Source organism: Helianthus annuus, chromosome 14, assembly GCF_002127325.2.
Source record: "Helianthus annuus cultivar XRQ/B chromosome 14, HanXRQr2.0-SUNRISE, whole genome shotgun sequence".
Classification (NCBI taxonomy): Eukaryota; Viridiplantae; Streptophyta; class Magnoliopsida; order Asterales; family Asteraceae; genus Helianthus; species Helianthus annuus.
In genome coordinates this window covers 169,604,915-169,620,338 of record NC_035446.2, presented here as the reverse complement: position 1 = coordinate 169,620,338, position 15,424 = coordinate 169,604,915, and the positions used below count along the sequence as shown (strand labels likewise).

The 15,424-nt window shown below is 31.8% G+C and overlaps 1 protein-coding gene and 1 long non-coding RNA gene across 2 annotated transcripts; one reads left to right on the top strand and one right to left on the bottom strand.

Annotated features, from left to right (window-relative positions):
* The first annotated feature begins 7,442 nt into the window (after positions 1 to 7,442).
* Positions 7,443 to 8,066, top strand: LOC118486788. Its single transcript, XR_004879885.1, has 3 exons — positions 7,443 to 7,542; positions 7,670 to 7,727; positions 8,022 to 8,066. It is a non-coding gene; the product is annotated as an uncharacterized LOC118486788 (long non-coding RNA).
* A 5,931-nt stretch (positions 8,067 to 13,997) lies between these two features.
* Positions 13,998 to 15,135, bottom strand: LOC118486787 (ethylene-responsive transcription factor 5-like). The gene has a single exon (XM_035983555.1). It carries the CDS (start codon positions 14,978 to 14,980, stop codon positions 14,297 to 14,299), a length of 684 nt encoding a protein of 227 aa, XP_035839448.1. The 5' UTR covers positions 14,981 to 15,135; the 3' UTR covers positions 13,998 to 14,296.
* Positions 15,136 to 15,424: the final 289 nt, after the last annotated feature.

Below are 15,424 nucleotides of genomic sequence, written 5' to 3'. Positions count from 1 at the left end.
TTAAAGTGTTGTATCAATTTTGTTTATGTTATGTTGAACAATGTTGTTATTTGCTTTTCTTGTAATGTTTTGACAATTTATTTTGGAAATGAAATTTGGATTATTAAATTATTGTCACAAATAGCGTTATGATGTCTCGAGCAATCTTCACACTTCGTCTCATCCCGATGTTTCCGCCATTGGTTGGGGTGTGACAAACACCCTCGTGCGAACTAAAACATTCTCGTGTGAACTGAACATCCTCGTACGAACTTAGTTATCTTCGCACGAATTGGGCTTCCTTCGCACTGACAAGTTACATTCACACGAGCTAGGCTTACTTCGCACGAAGCAGCTACCTTCGCACGGGCAGTTACCTTCGCACGAAACGGAGCTGGCAACATGTTACGGGCAGAAAACGCAAACAGCCACGTTTTACCTACTTTTTCGGCTTTTTACAATACCCAATCACTTCCCACTTCATTAATGACTTAAATCCTAATCCTATCTTATAAATAGGAGCCTCCATGCACTCCTAAACATTTTCCAACCACTTAAATCACTCTCAAATCTTCTTATTTACTCTCTAATCTACAAGAACTTTGCAGAAAGTTGTAACCATTCTAAGTGAGTTTTAGCTCACTTTTCTTCTTATTTTCCTATGTTTTCTTCTTTCATTCTAGTTGGATAACCTCTAGGAAGGTTTTCACAAGTTTGCTATGGCAAACGAAGGTGAAACGTCTCCACATTTGAGGTCCAGAGTAGAACTAAAATTCTGTTTTTAAATATGTTCTTGTACCTTACATTTTTTATTAAAACTTTGTAGAATCTTATACCCACCATGCTCCCAACTAAGTTCATAGTTGTGGGTTTGTGTTGTGGTTGATTACCACCAAGAAACGAGTTCAAAAACTCTTTAAAATTATGCTCATACATGTACCAAGTGTTGAAACCATCCACGGTTCACCATCTTCAGTATGGATGAACTTGTGTTTTGGTAGAAGTGTGAACGGTGGGAGCCTTGGCTTTCCGAATTAGTTCCACTACCTCACTTATGCACTTGTGTGTGTTCATCCAAGTAGTTTCCTAGAATCAAAGTAAGTTAACCCTGCCCCGCCTCCAACATTTGCCATGTTGGGTATGACACGCCCGGGTTGTTCTTATTTGGCTACTTAGATAATCTACTATTTAGTTAGTTCTTATTATTCATGACCAACTCGGGTTATGAAGAAAGTTGATAAACTTTGTGCTTTGGTGAGGTGTTCATACCTCCATGCATGACTTGTATGTAATCTATGATAATCTATGATGGACTTATTATAAGATATATGATATATATACATATAGCGGAATTCATGATGCTAATCGGTTTATGGTTATGTGTTGTGAACTTAGGTTATTTTTATCTTTGTTCTAAGTTCCTCATTTTTTATTCTAATGGGTAAGTTAGGACCCATGAAATCATATAAAAACTTAGTGTCAAAACGAGTACTTAGACAAGATATATATTTTTATGAATACATACTTTTTATACTTAAATTCCAATCCGAATCTCTTGTCAAAATACGAATACTCACACACCTCCGCTTCCCCCATGTAGGGTAACTTCGGTGTTTCCATCTCAACAAATTATCAACTCTCAGTTTAATCGGAAAGCTTGCAAAACCGTGAGTATACTCGACTCCCTTTTTACCTTTAACACTTTTGGGTGTAATACGTGTACATTATCAAAATAACTCAAACACATACTTTATGCTTAAATGACAAACAAACAATCCAATATACATGCTTAAACACGTTATGGTTGAATTCGTATATGCTAGACTATTCTTATGCTTTATACTTGTCATTAACTTTATTCGAGCCTCCCTTAACATGTATAGCGCTATAGGATTAACGCACCGCCCATATTCTTGAGGTCATGTTAAGTAAACAGAACGGTCTATTCATTGCTATGATTAGATTACGCTAACGGGAATCTTTGGGTTAACATTTATAGTTGCATGCTAGTATCGTATGTTAATTCTAGTTAACTATTATTCCATGTGGATTCGTTTAAACTTTTATATTTATGTTAGTATTCAAACTTGTATGCTCGCCAATACTTTTTGTGTTGAACTATGCTTTAATACATATTGCAGGAATTTGATGATGATGATGATGACGAATGGAACTTAGTAGGATGAACTAGAAACTCATCTTAATTTTGTACTTAATGTTGTAATTTGTTTCTTGATTATGTTGTATTTGCTTCAAAATGATGTACTTTGATTTAGTCATGAAATGAACTTTTGAGTTATTAAATATTGTCACAAATAGTGTTATTAAGTCTCTTGCAATTCCGTTTTCGTCCCGACCCAATGTTTCCGCCATCGGTTGGGGTGTGACACGTGCAGGTAAAAAAATTATAAATATTAAATAAATAAAGAGAATGACAAGATTACTTTATATTTAACGTCGAATTTTAACGGTGTTAGAGATTTAAATTGATTTGACAACAATTTATAAACCTCAGTGATCCAAGTGAAGAAAAAAACTTTTATTGATGGATCTAGCAAAAAGATCTAGCAAACTTTTATTGAGGAAAATAATCCTATTTTTATTTTAAATCAAGAAAGCTGACAACAAGATGGTATCGGTTTAGCTTTATTCGTGTACCATTAGTATGTTCTGGTCGTGAATCTCCGATGCAAATCTATACCTAAAAGACAATTTTGTTAACCCAAGATTCTTTTAATTTTTCTCTTATATTTCACACTTTTGTATTCTATTTTTTAATTTAAAAAAGTTAATGTTAATCATATGTGATCTTAGAATATCATTTTGTAATTCATAAATCTTCATTACTAACTATTAAATCACGTCGAATTAGGAGTGATAATTGAAATAGGGTTGATAGTATATGTTTCGTAAAGTAACAAAGAGCATCAATGGGGTCTATCGATCCCCACGAATGATGATGTTAAGGAGTTGGGTGAAAGCTGCAGACATGGAAGAGAGTTGGGGAGTTGCAAGGCCTTAGCCATGGATCGTTCGTGGCAAATATTGGTTGTTTTTCTAAGAGGATGAGGAGAGAGAAAGGTTTGTGTTTCTTAAATTTCAAAAGAGAAGGTCTAAAGTTCGTGGAGCAATGGATGTGTGGTGTTGAGGTGGCACGTCAGTAAACCCCCAGCGTTGCAATACACTAAAGGTTATATATAGCCTATATTAATATAAAGAGTCGAATAATCACATGACGTCTGAAAAGTTTTATGATCTTATTTAAAACTCATATGTTTGTTACATTTTGATGATGTGAACTTGGTGACCAAGTGGCAAATCAAAGTTCAAGTTGTATCGTCTATGGACTATGGGAACACTTCATTGAAATTTGATGTCTTGGTTGTGGGCCCACGATTTGTGAGCCCAATTATGTTAACACCCTTGCGAGTTTATGTGTACCATATTTATTTTTGTTGGATCACTATGTTTTTGTGTTGTCACGTAACATTTTTTTCTCTTTGTTACCAAAAACGATTATTACAATATTTTATATATTGTTATAGCAATCTTTGACAAAAGTTAAATGAAAACAATATCATTTTTATATTCTTACGATTATCGAAATCAATATCTTAGTCGTTGTTGTTATTACTATGATAAACTTTTGCCGTTATAAACTTTTTTGTTCAACTCTTGTCATGAGTTAGGATGTCATTGACAACCTTCGTTGAAAACCCCATGGGTTTCATCATGCTCCCCGTATTGGCAAAAATGCTACCACCAGTACCTCCATGCGACCATCAATATATTTTCACCTCTATTTACCACCCGAACTCAATCGTTAATTGCTTTGACAGAGCTAATACAAATAAAAGAACGAATATACATTTCGAGAAATATCAATTGTGAAAGTACATTCCAACTCGATTGTGATGTTGAAGTTGGTTATTAATGACTTTTGTGCAGCAAGTTGAGTAGTGTTGGGCATAAATGTACAAATATCTAACAAATTGCTTTCAATTCCCATATCTAATAAATGCCCATCTTTCAAGGTCATAGCCAATGGTTTCTTGAAACTAGTCGACTCAACCCTACACACTTGGTTGCTCCTCATGTACTACCTTTCATGCGTTTGGTACAACCATTAAGCCATACCCACTTGACATCAAAACCGGACCTACATGTTTTGTTGGTACAAGTCGAATTTTCGACTCATATAGTATATCTAAAATAAATTAACTTCTCTTGTATTTTAGAATAATATGACATTGTTGATAAGTTTGAAAATAAGTTTGAAAAACTTTGGTTGAATTTAATGTTGATAAGGTTGAAAATTCAATGGGTCAACCTTCACCAAACATGAATACAAATTAGAGTACGATTAAAATTATATTATTTAGAATATGAAATTTTGCTTTTTAACCATGTAGATCTTTAATCCTCTCTATAAATATCAAAAAGGAAAGGACGACAATATTATGAAAAAATAACCAGTAAAAAGGTTTGACATTCTAATTTTCTACCTTCATTTTCAGGTATAAGATAAAAGATTCTTTCATGAAATGTTGGAATAAAAACATTAGGGTATACGGGGCGCAATCGGGGAGGGAAGCGGTGAACCATTTCCCCGATCGGGAACACCGCCGCCATCCCCGCGGGGTCCCGAATCGGGGGTGAAGATGGGTGTGAGGTTACCGACGGAGAGAGGGGAAAGGTGGTGGGGCCAGCTTTGTTTCAACCAATCAATGCTTTCCTTTTTTCTTTTTTTTTTTTTTTTTTTAAAAAAACCCAATTCACCTAATAGGGGAGTGGCGCCATCAAATGGGGTGTTAGGGGAGTTTAAGAGGGGAGTTGATGTGGCACACGGGGATTGGTTTGGCGTAAGAGAGTGCACTCACCTATTAGGTGTGCACCCCCTTCACCCTTACTATATTACACCACTCATATTTATTCTAAAAATTACTACATTTTCTTCATCTTTATCAATTAACTAATACTCTTCTCCACTTAAAATCATTTTTTTATAATATACAGAATCTACTCACATAAAAATACATCCAATATCTTCATTTCTATAATTACACTAAAAATTACTATATTGTCAGTGGCGGATCTAGGATTCCGGCCAAGCGGTAACGTTTTATAAATAGGCGGTAACGAAATCGAAAAAACGTCAAATTTTTTCAAAATTTACACTAAAAACGTCAAAAATTTTCCGACCAATCGGTAGCGGAGGCTACCCCTTGTTTCTATATACATCCGCCCCTGTATATTGTCCCTCTCTTTATCAATTAAATAATACTCTCCTTCACTCAAAACCATTTTTATAAGGAAAATTGGTTTTTAATAAACCAATCTTTGTCCCGTTGGTAAATAATAATCTTACCTACGTAATTGGTATACAATAATCCTACATATCAACACGTTGGTACTCAATGAACTTTCATTAGTTTTTTTTAACTGAAGTTAGTTTTTAAGTTTTATTTATTACACAAACAGTCCCTAGTGTTTGTGATAAATCTGGAACTAGTACACATATGTATATATAAAATTTAATTACATGGTCCTTGACGTTTTTTTTTTTGTTTTACAAAATAGTTAAAACTAGTAAATTATAACTACAGGGACTGTTTGTGTAATAAATAAAAACTTAAAAACTAACTTCAGTTAAAAATAATTAACGAAAGTTCATTAAGAACCAACATGTTGATAGGTAGGATTATTGTATACCAATTACGTAGGTAAGATTATTATCTACCAACGGGACAAAAGTTGGTTTATTAAAAACCAATTTTCCTTTTTATAATATACAGAATCTACTCACATAAAAATGCAGAATGAGATATGAATGCTCTTTGTTACAATGGCCTCTTCTACCATCTCTATTTTTACTGTTTACTTAAACCTACATTACATCGTTCAAGCAAATTAATATTCAAACAATGTAAAGTTGTAAACCCCACTTCCTTTATTTTGTAGTGTTAGTTTATTTTATTTATTAATTAATTAATTAAATATGTTAATTTTGCTTTTATTCCACTTTTGTTTATTATTTCTAAACGAGGTATTTTCTAAAATATAGCAAAGAAATTAAAAAAACTGTATACTATTATACTATAAGTAATGTTTATAAATAAAAGGTTACATTCAGTAAATAACTCTACTATATATATAGAGTACATGTTCCAAAACAGTTTTTTTTTTTTTTTTTTTTTTTTTTTTTTTTTTTGTATTTACCAACAAGTTGGTGTTGTTATGGATGAACCATCTGTCAATTTAATTGCTTTCATATACGGGTTCATGAATTTGCATTATTATTGTTTTGTTTTTTAGCAAACAAGTGGGATTCAATTCAAATGTAACAGTGTGGGGCTAGTTGTGGATCACAAAATGTCGACTTGTTTTTGTTTTTTTATTGGGGTTTGATGGCTGCCTTTTCCAACAGTAGATATGCTTTATTGGACATAATCTACTAAAAAAAATCAATTATTGTCATCAAAACCTTCTTGAATAACTATTGTAATCGGTTTTGACAATCGCTTAAACACACCAACCTGAACTTAATTTTATGATCACTTTTTTGACCCACTTTGACGACCGGTTTCCATCTCAACGTTGGCGATTGAACTGTTTACTACCGAAAATGCGATAGACCTTTTGACGACTGGATATTTTCCACTGATATTTAGTTACAAATCGGTCGGAAATTTGCTTCATGGTTTCATTCTGATTATAGAACAAAAGCATAAAAAAGATTATAATACTAACATATCTCACTTTTATATCATGGTCGGCATCAAGAGGGGTCAAGGGAACCCCGGTTACTAGAATTCATTGACATATTTATAGATCAATTCTTTTTCTTTTAAGAAATTAATATAAATTTAAGCATCTAGTTTTATTTGCTCCATAGAATAACTTTGTTATGCAAATTACGAATAATCATATTCAAATAGTGAACAGCAGATTGTTATGTCGATAGTCGTCATTACTATACAAATAATCATATCCAAATAGTGAAGAGCAGGTTGTTATATTGATAAATTTGTCTTTTAAGATAGCCTACTATTTAGTAAGACGTGTGATGGCTGATAATAATCTATATACGATATGAGACTAGGTAACGGTTTGTTTACAAATGACATTTTTCTTATAAAGTGTAAGAAATCTATGTAGGCATTGTGTTTTAAATTTTAGGTATGATATTTTAGATTCTTTTAGCATGGTTTATGATCTTCAGTTTAGGTATATGATATTTTGGATTTTTTTAGCATGGTATAATATAGAAAAACATGAAATCTATGCAGACAAACATTGTGTTTTAAATTTAAGGCATGGTGTTTTAGATTCTTTTGGCATCTACTACTTCTAATAAAGCAAAACAAGCTTAAGCCACATGGCATTAGCTTAAGCCATTACTTGCCACGTGGCATTTGCTTAGACCATTTTTTTTTTTTGCTTTTTCCAACAAAACCATCCTCCTTAGCTTCTTTAATACGCTTCACTTCACTCCAAAACCCTAATACCCATCTCCTGCATCCGGTTCTTCCTTCTTCATCGATTGATCTTCGAAAAACATAGGTATGTTATTTTTCTTTTCCCTCTTTGATTTTTCTTTGTCATTGTTAAACACTATCTATTTCTTCCTTAAACCCTAGATATCATTTATCGATCTTTAATATGTTATTTGCAATCTCCTGAACCCTAGATTTCTTCATCTTCAATCGCGAGTGGAAGCAACCAGTCCTTATTATGCGGCGTATAAGGTATGTATCCGTGTTTTCAATTTTCTTTTTGCGACGTTGTTGGTGTCTGGAAGACCTAGCCGCCGCCTCTTCTTAGGGTTTCAGTGATTTCTAACTTATGCATTCATCAATACCTATATTCATTTCTTGAGTGCTTCTGTGATATTTTTCAAGATTTTGTGCTTTTTGAAAGATGGGATCCATCACTGTCTTCTCCAAACGATTCAACAAATAGGTAACAATTCTTCAAATATCGATTCATGTTTGATAATGTCGCTTCCTGTTTGATGTTCTCTATCATATGTTCATCTTTAGGTTTTCCGATTAAATTCACGTATTGAAGTAGATTTTGAGCAATTGTTAGAGGTGACATTGTTTGCTGACAATATTACAGTTCAACAATTGGGAATGATGATTTGGCATACCAGAAAGGTTATAGTACAGATTATTGTTTAAGCTTAAGCAATGTTTCATCCATCATTCTCTATTTAAATCCTTAAAATTGTGATGTCTTTGTTGATAACAGGTCCTTTAGAGAGCTGATCATTCTTCCAATCGATTGCAAGCAGGTTCGTTTTCCATAGATTTGGTGTTATTTTGAGTCTTCTTTATCGTTCTTTAGGTAAATTGTTTTTACTGATTATTTCAAAATTTGAATTTTTGAAATTTATATCAATTATGGATACTTATCAAAGTTGTCTAAATTGTAACGTATTTCCAAATTTATCAAGATAACTTATATTAAAGTTTTAATTGCTTCCAAATTTTGTGTTAGTTTCCATAATTTTCGACAATCACATTAATTTTCAAGTTTCTTAGAATTTGTTCTTTTTTTTTTTGTAGATCATTCCACTTATTCTGCAGGTATGTAAACTAGATTAGATTGTTATGTATTTTAAATGCTTAATCGCACTTTTTTTAATCATTTTTCTGTATTTTTTTGTAATTGATTTTTTTCACAATCATTTAGATATTGATTATATTATGAATATATTAACCTTATTGGTTTTGAATTTAAGTTTGAATAATATTTAACTATTTAGGTAAATTGTTTTGACTGATTATTTCAAAATTTGAATTTTTGAAATTTATATCAATTATGGATACTTATCAAAGTTGTCTAAATTGTAACGTATTTCCAAATTTATCAAGATAACTTATATTAAAGTTTTAATTGCTTCCAAATTTTGTGTTAGTTTCCATAATTTTCAACAATTACATTAATTTTCAAGTTTCTCAGAATTTGTTGTTCTTTTTTTTTGTAGATCATTCCACTTATTCTGCAGATATGTAAACTAGATTAGATTGTTATGTATTTTAAATGCTTAATCGCACTTTTTTTAATCATTTTTCTGTATTTTTTGTGATTGATTTTTTTTCACAGTCATTTAGATATTGATTATATTATGAATATATTAACCTTATTAGTTTTGAATTTAAGTTTGAATAATATTTAACTATTTAGGTAAATTGTTTTGACTGATTATTTCAAAATTTGAATTTTTGAAATTTATATCAATTATGGATACTTATCAAAGTTGTCTAAATTGTAACGTATTTCCAAATTTATCAAGATAACTTATATTAAAGTTTTAATTGCTTCCAAATTTTGTGTTAATTTCCATAATTTTCGACAATCACATTAATTTTCAAGTTTCTCAGAATTTGTTCTTCTTCTTTTTTTGTAGATCATTCCACTTATTCTGCAGGTATGTAAACTAGATTAGATTGTTATGTATTTTAAATGCTTAATCTCACTTTTTTTAATCATTTTTCTGTATTTTTTGTGATTGATTTTTTTTTCACAATCATTTAGATATTGATTATATTATGAATATATTAACCTCATTGGTTTTGAATTTAAGTTTGAATAATATTTAACTATTTAGGTAAATTGTTTTGACTGATTATTTCAAAATTTGAATTTTTGAAATTTATATCAATTATGGATACTTATCAAAGTTGTCTAAATTGTAACGTATTTCCAAATTTATCAATATAACTTATATTAAAGTTTTAATTGCTTCCAAATTTTGTGTTAGTTTCCATAATTTTCGACAATCACATTAATTTTCAAGTTTCTCAGAATTTGTTCTTCTTCTTTTTTTGTAGATCATTCCACTTATTATGCAGGTATGTAAACTAGATTAGATTGTTATGTATTTTAAATGTTTAATCTCACTTTTTTTAATCATTTTTCTATATTTTTGTGTTGCTGATGATGATTTAAATTTTTCGAATCTAATCTTATTAGTGGATCTATTCTTGATGTCTTTGAAAGAGTGATGCTCTTACTGATTTTTTTATTTTATTTTTTGTTTTTTCCATGATAAACCCTAATTTTTATGCAATTGCAGGAGTCTGAATCTTCTTCGAACACAAGAGGTAAGTTTAATGTTATAGTTTTTTTGGTGTTTTTTATCCGGTATAATGACAGTTTTCATTATTTATGCTAATCTCTATAATTTATAAGTTATTATTTTTTTTTTTGGCAAATCAAACTATGATATCTTTTGAAATTTGAAAATCTTTGTTTTTTTACTAATAAATTTTGTATTGTTTTAATATGTATTAATGATTCTTTTGTTTTGTTTTTTTTTTATTTTTTCATGGTTGACCCTAAATTTTATGCCATTGCCGGACTATTAAACTTCGTCGGACATGTTAATAAAAAATTTTAGTTTTATTGTTTTTTTTTCCTATTTTTATCCGGTATAATGTTTGGTTTCATACTTTATGCTCATTTAATTTTGGCTGTATTTTTTAGTTACTAATAAATTTGGTATTGTATTATTTTCCGGAACATTTGTAGTGTTTCTATAAATAAATTCATTTACGTTTTTTGAAACTCCTCGTTTTGTTTTGTTTTATATTTTTTCCCTCTCTTATGAGTTTGTTTCTATGTCGGTTGGTTTTGTTTGGCAAGGTTAGACTTTCCTAATAAGTTTGCTTGATTTACAGGATTGGATATTAGTGATTTAATTTTCAGATTTTAAATTTTGAATTCAATCATTATTTTAAATTTAAATTTTGAAGTAAACCATTGTTGTGTTTGATTTTAAATTTTCAATTTCGAAGTCAATTATTATTTTATATTTAAATTTGAAAGTTTGCCGTTAATGTGTTTAATTTTAAATTTCGAATCTGTCAATTGAATTTAAATTTGAAAAGTTAGACTTTCCTAATAAGTTTGCTTGATTTACGGGATTGGATATTAGTGATTTGATTTTCAGATTTTAAATTTTGAAGTCAATCATTATTTTAAATTTAAATTTTGAAGTAAACCATTATTGTATTTGATTTTAAATTTCGAACGCTTTGAAATCTTGATGTTTTTTATGAGATGCTTTGACTATATTATTTGTAATTTTAGGGATGCTTCGAGTCTTCTTCGACTATTGTTTTTGTACTCGAGTTGCATATCTAATTCAAATTGTGTTTTGTAATTTTAGGTGATGAGCTTCTTTCAGACTCCTTCCCCTACAAGGAACTCTTGAATGGGATCCTATGAGAAGTTGAAGAAAAGGTATATCTTGCACCGTTCTTTATCTATTATCTATGTATATCTTAAATGGGATCCTATGGGAAATTGATCTCTATTCGATTCACTGATGTATATTCTTCTCCTCGCCATTTTGTTCCATTAATCAACTCATGTGTGCTCTTATGTTTGATACCCGATCTTATTCTAGTGATTAATATCCGCTTGAGTAACCCAATCTGAGTTTGATTTTTTTCGTTAACGATTCAGGTAAACTTTCCCGATTTGGGTTTTCTGCAAGGCTAATCATCTAAATTAATTTGTTATTTTTATAGTTTACATCCTAAACCCCAGTTTTACAGTATCTCATGATAATCTTTCTTCGTTTTTTATAATCTGATCAAATTGGGCCATAATCTGAAGAAATGTGTTTAAGCTACGACAAGGTGTGTATAGCATTATGATTGATATTATAAAAAAATATAACTATAACAGTTTCTCTTCCTGTAATTTTGTATAGCATTATTTATAAAATGATTACAAGTATGATAAAAAAATATAAAAGCTGCTCTTCCTGTCTTTTGTTCGTTTCACGTATCTTCGTTAAATCAATATGTTGGAAGGTTTGTGTATGTAGAATTAGTCTGGATACGCCCACGAAAAAAAAATGCCGATTTATATTGTATTTCTCATGACAGTATGAAGGCTATGGTTAAGGATAAATGATAAGATCTTCAAAGGGGTCGATGCTTTTCAAACTAAAATAGTGCAAGACGTTAAGGAGGCTACTCTCTGGTGGATGATTAACAGATCGATAGGCGTCAATCTCTCAATCTGGTCCACTTTCTCTGGTTTAGACTTTGGTTAGTGTATGTGTATAGATAATTTTTTTAAAGTGATTGGATGTGCAATGGGGTAAGAGTATTTTGGATGTATCCTAGTGTGTTTTTTTGGAAGCTTAATTGTTGTTTGTATCCCTCTTTTGATGATTAATAAAGTTTGGTTTACTGAAAAAAAAACGCAATTTCAACCGTTTTTACCTAACGGGTGATTTGCTTTATATTTATCTCTAATTTCTCAAGTAGATAAACTTTGAAAAATTGTTTAAAGACGGACTTATGATTAGTTTGTTTGTATTTATTTTATGTATAGATGTCAAAAGATATTTAGAGGATAACCTGTGATTAACTCGATTAAAACAGGTTGTGATGAAATGAATCTTTTTTTAAAAATGGGTCTTTTCAAAATTGGTGAGGTTGTGGTATAAATGAAGCTTTTCAAAATCATATTAGATATTACACACTCAGAATAATAATATTGAGGGTTGAATGTATGTGACCCTATAAATATAGAGGTGTACTTTACTTTAATTTTTTTTCTATTATAGAAATTTCAATGTGAAGGTATTTTTGTTGTTTCCTCTATTATTTTCTCTGTATAATATAGAATAGAGGTTCCAATGTAAATGCTCTAAATATAGACGTTTACTTTACATTCTTGCTTTTTTATGTTTTTATGGCTCTTTACAACAAGAAAAAGTTTAAGAAACCAATTAAAAATTTATGATGGAGAAAAGGAAAAGATGATACTTTAGATGTTGAAGTGTTATTTTTATACTTTTATTTGTTATAAATTAAATTTTCCTACCCGGAAAATTTCCGGGTTATAACCTTATTTTTTTCTATAATAATAAAAGGGATTTATAGCAAATCAAGTGTTGGAGGGTAGCCAACCAGTTGATATCTCTAAGAACCCGTTTGAGTTGTTCTTACACTTAAGTAAGAATCTATTTTTTTTCAAATTAATTTCATGTATATAAAACAGTAATTAACTCTTTTGAGTTAATTACTGTTTCGTCCCGTGGTTTGTTAAAAATCATTATTTTAGTCCATTAGTTTAAAAATTGCGATTTCAGTCCGTGTGGTTTCACTTTCGTGACCATTTTCAATCCCTGTGGTTTCACTTTCGTAACCATTTCAATCCATTTATTTTGTAAGTACATGGACTGAAATGGTTGCGAGGTGGACTGAAATGGTTACGAAAGTGAAACCACAAGGACTGAAATTGCAATTTTTAAACTAATGGACTGAAATAGTGATTTTTGACAAACCACAGGGACGAAAACAGTAATTAACTCTTTTTAATAATCTAGCAATAGAGCTTTAAATTCTAAGTCGTCCTGATTGGAATTGATAATGTCAGAGGATGAATGCGATAGTGGAGTTAAAGAAGACATCATGAAAACATCATGAAGGTTTAGTTGACAAAAACTTAATTTGTAACGAACATTATGTAGATGTACTATTGGGACGTGCTCAACTGTCTCAAAATATTAGGCTTAACAAATCACACTTTAACGCTTCTACGTTTAAATTATTTTACGTCTTTAGTTGGTGTTTAGCCACCCGCGAAGCTCGCGGGGTCTTAGGCATAGAAAAACACTAAACACACAATTTAAAACACAATAAAATGTATTCTAGGCATGAAATCTAAAACATCATGCTAAGAAAAAAGTTATCAGTGTGTTTTAAATTTAATGTCAAGAATACATATGATTGGTTTTCTTGATGTTCTTACACGTGCTGTGACGAATCGAAATCAATTCTGATCGAATATCATCGGTGTCAGTATCAATATTATCCTTACTGGTATCGATTTTCGTTTTTATGATATTCAATCGATGTGAAACACATACTAATATTCTCTCGAGCATACGTCTTTCAGTGGTCATTACGAGTGCCGATATTAAACTAGTGTTATAACGAATCAAAGCAATGTTGACACGAAAAAACCTAGTAGTTACATTGAAATATCAGAACTCAAAACGATTACTATTATTAATAATATTTCTAAAGTTGGAATAAAGGTCTTTTTGGTGTACTTTTATGTTGTCACGATAAAACATATAAAAAAATAAGTTGTCACGATAAAACATATAAAAAAATAAAAAGAACCAAGAACGTGCTATTCTCTATGTACATTGTACACTTAACACCTCAACCCCCTTCTTTCGTGTTTTTCTATTTTTTATTTTTCTGATGGGGATGTGGATGACACTAACGGTAAAAAGTCAACTGCTCCACATTTACTAAACGCCGTTAAATCATCTTCAAACAACCATTGGGAAAGGAGATAACGGCGGCACCTCAAATATCCCTTTCCCGTTACCCTCACAACAATCCCAAACCGCCGTCCAACACGACGGCGTTAACGGCCCAACCATCTCCGTTTCCACTTTCACTTCCTTCCGACTTTCTCTCTCCTCCACGTCAACATCTCCCGCCATCCTCTTACGGCCGTTAGTGTTACTCTTCACCACCACCGGCGCCGTTTGTTTTAAATTACCGACTTCTAACGGAAAGTTTAGTATCGCTTTACTACCCCGTAACCTAAACGCCGCCGTATCGTACGCCTTCGCCGCCTCTATAGCGGTGTCGAACGTCCCTAGCCAAACCCTAGATCCTTTCTTGTTCGGATCGCGAATCTCTGCCGCGAACTTTCCCCACGGCCGTTGTCTCACTCCTCTGTAACGCCGCGGTGGTTGTTGTTCCTCCACTCTCTCCGTCTCCGCCGTCACCGGCGGAGGAAACGGGATTGATATGTTTAGCGTGGGTTTTCGGTCGTGAAAAGTTGTGTTTGAGTGAAGAATTGGTTCAGGTTTTATGTTGAATTGGAATTGTTGGTCGAAAACAGAGGATGAAGAAGAAGTAGGTGAATCGAAGAGATATTCAGATTCAATAACTAAGTGTTGACGGATGAAGTCTATGGCTGAAGATTCGTCTGGTGACGCCATGTGAGTGAAGGAATTAGAGAGATTGATTGTTGTTGAACGAATGGAATTGTTTGAGTGGAAAAGATGGAGTGAAGGGAGTGATATATATATGTATTATTGGAAGAAGAATGGATAGAGATTGAGGAGGGAGTGAGGACTGAGGGGGGTTGGTTCCACGATGGTGAGGAAGAAGCATCCGTGATGATGATGAGTGATGACCAAAATGGAAAGACAAATTTATGTTTTACTTGCAAATTATTCACTTTTGAATTTCTATCCAATAGTTTGTTTTTCTGACTTGTTTGGTCCATGCTAATTTTTTGGAAGGTCGATTTTCTTGTATTAGGTTACCGTATTTCTAAATTGGAGAGCCATGTTGCCTTATTCCGGCTAGACTATGTTTTCTTAACCGGACTCACGCTGGCTTCAGAGTTTGGCTTGGGCGTTTCCCCGGAAAATTATACC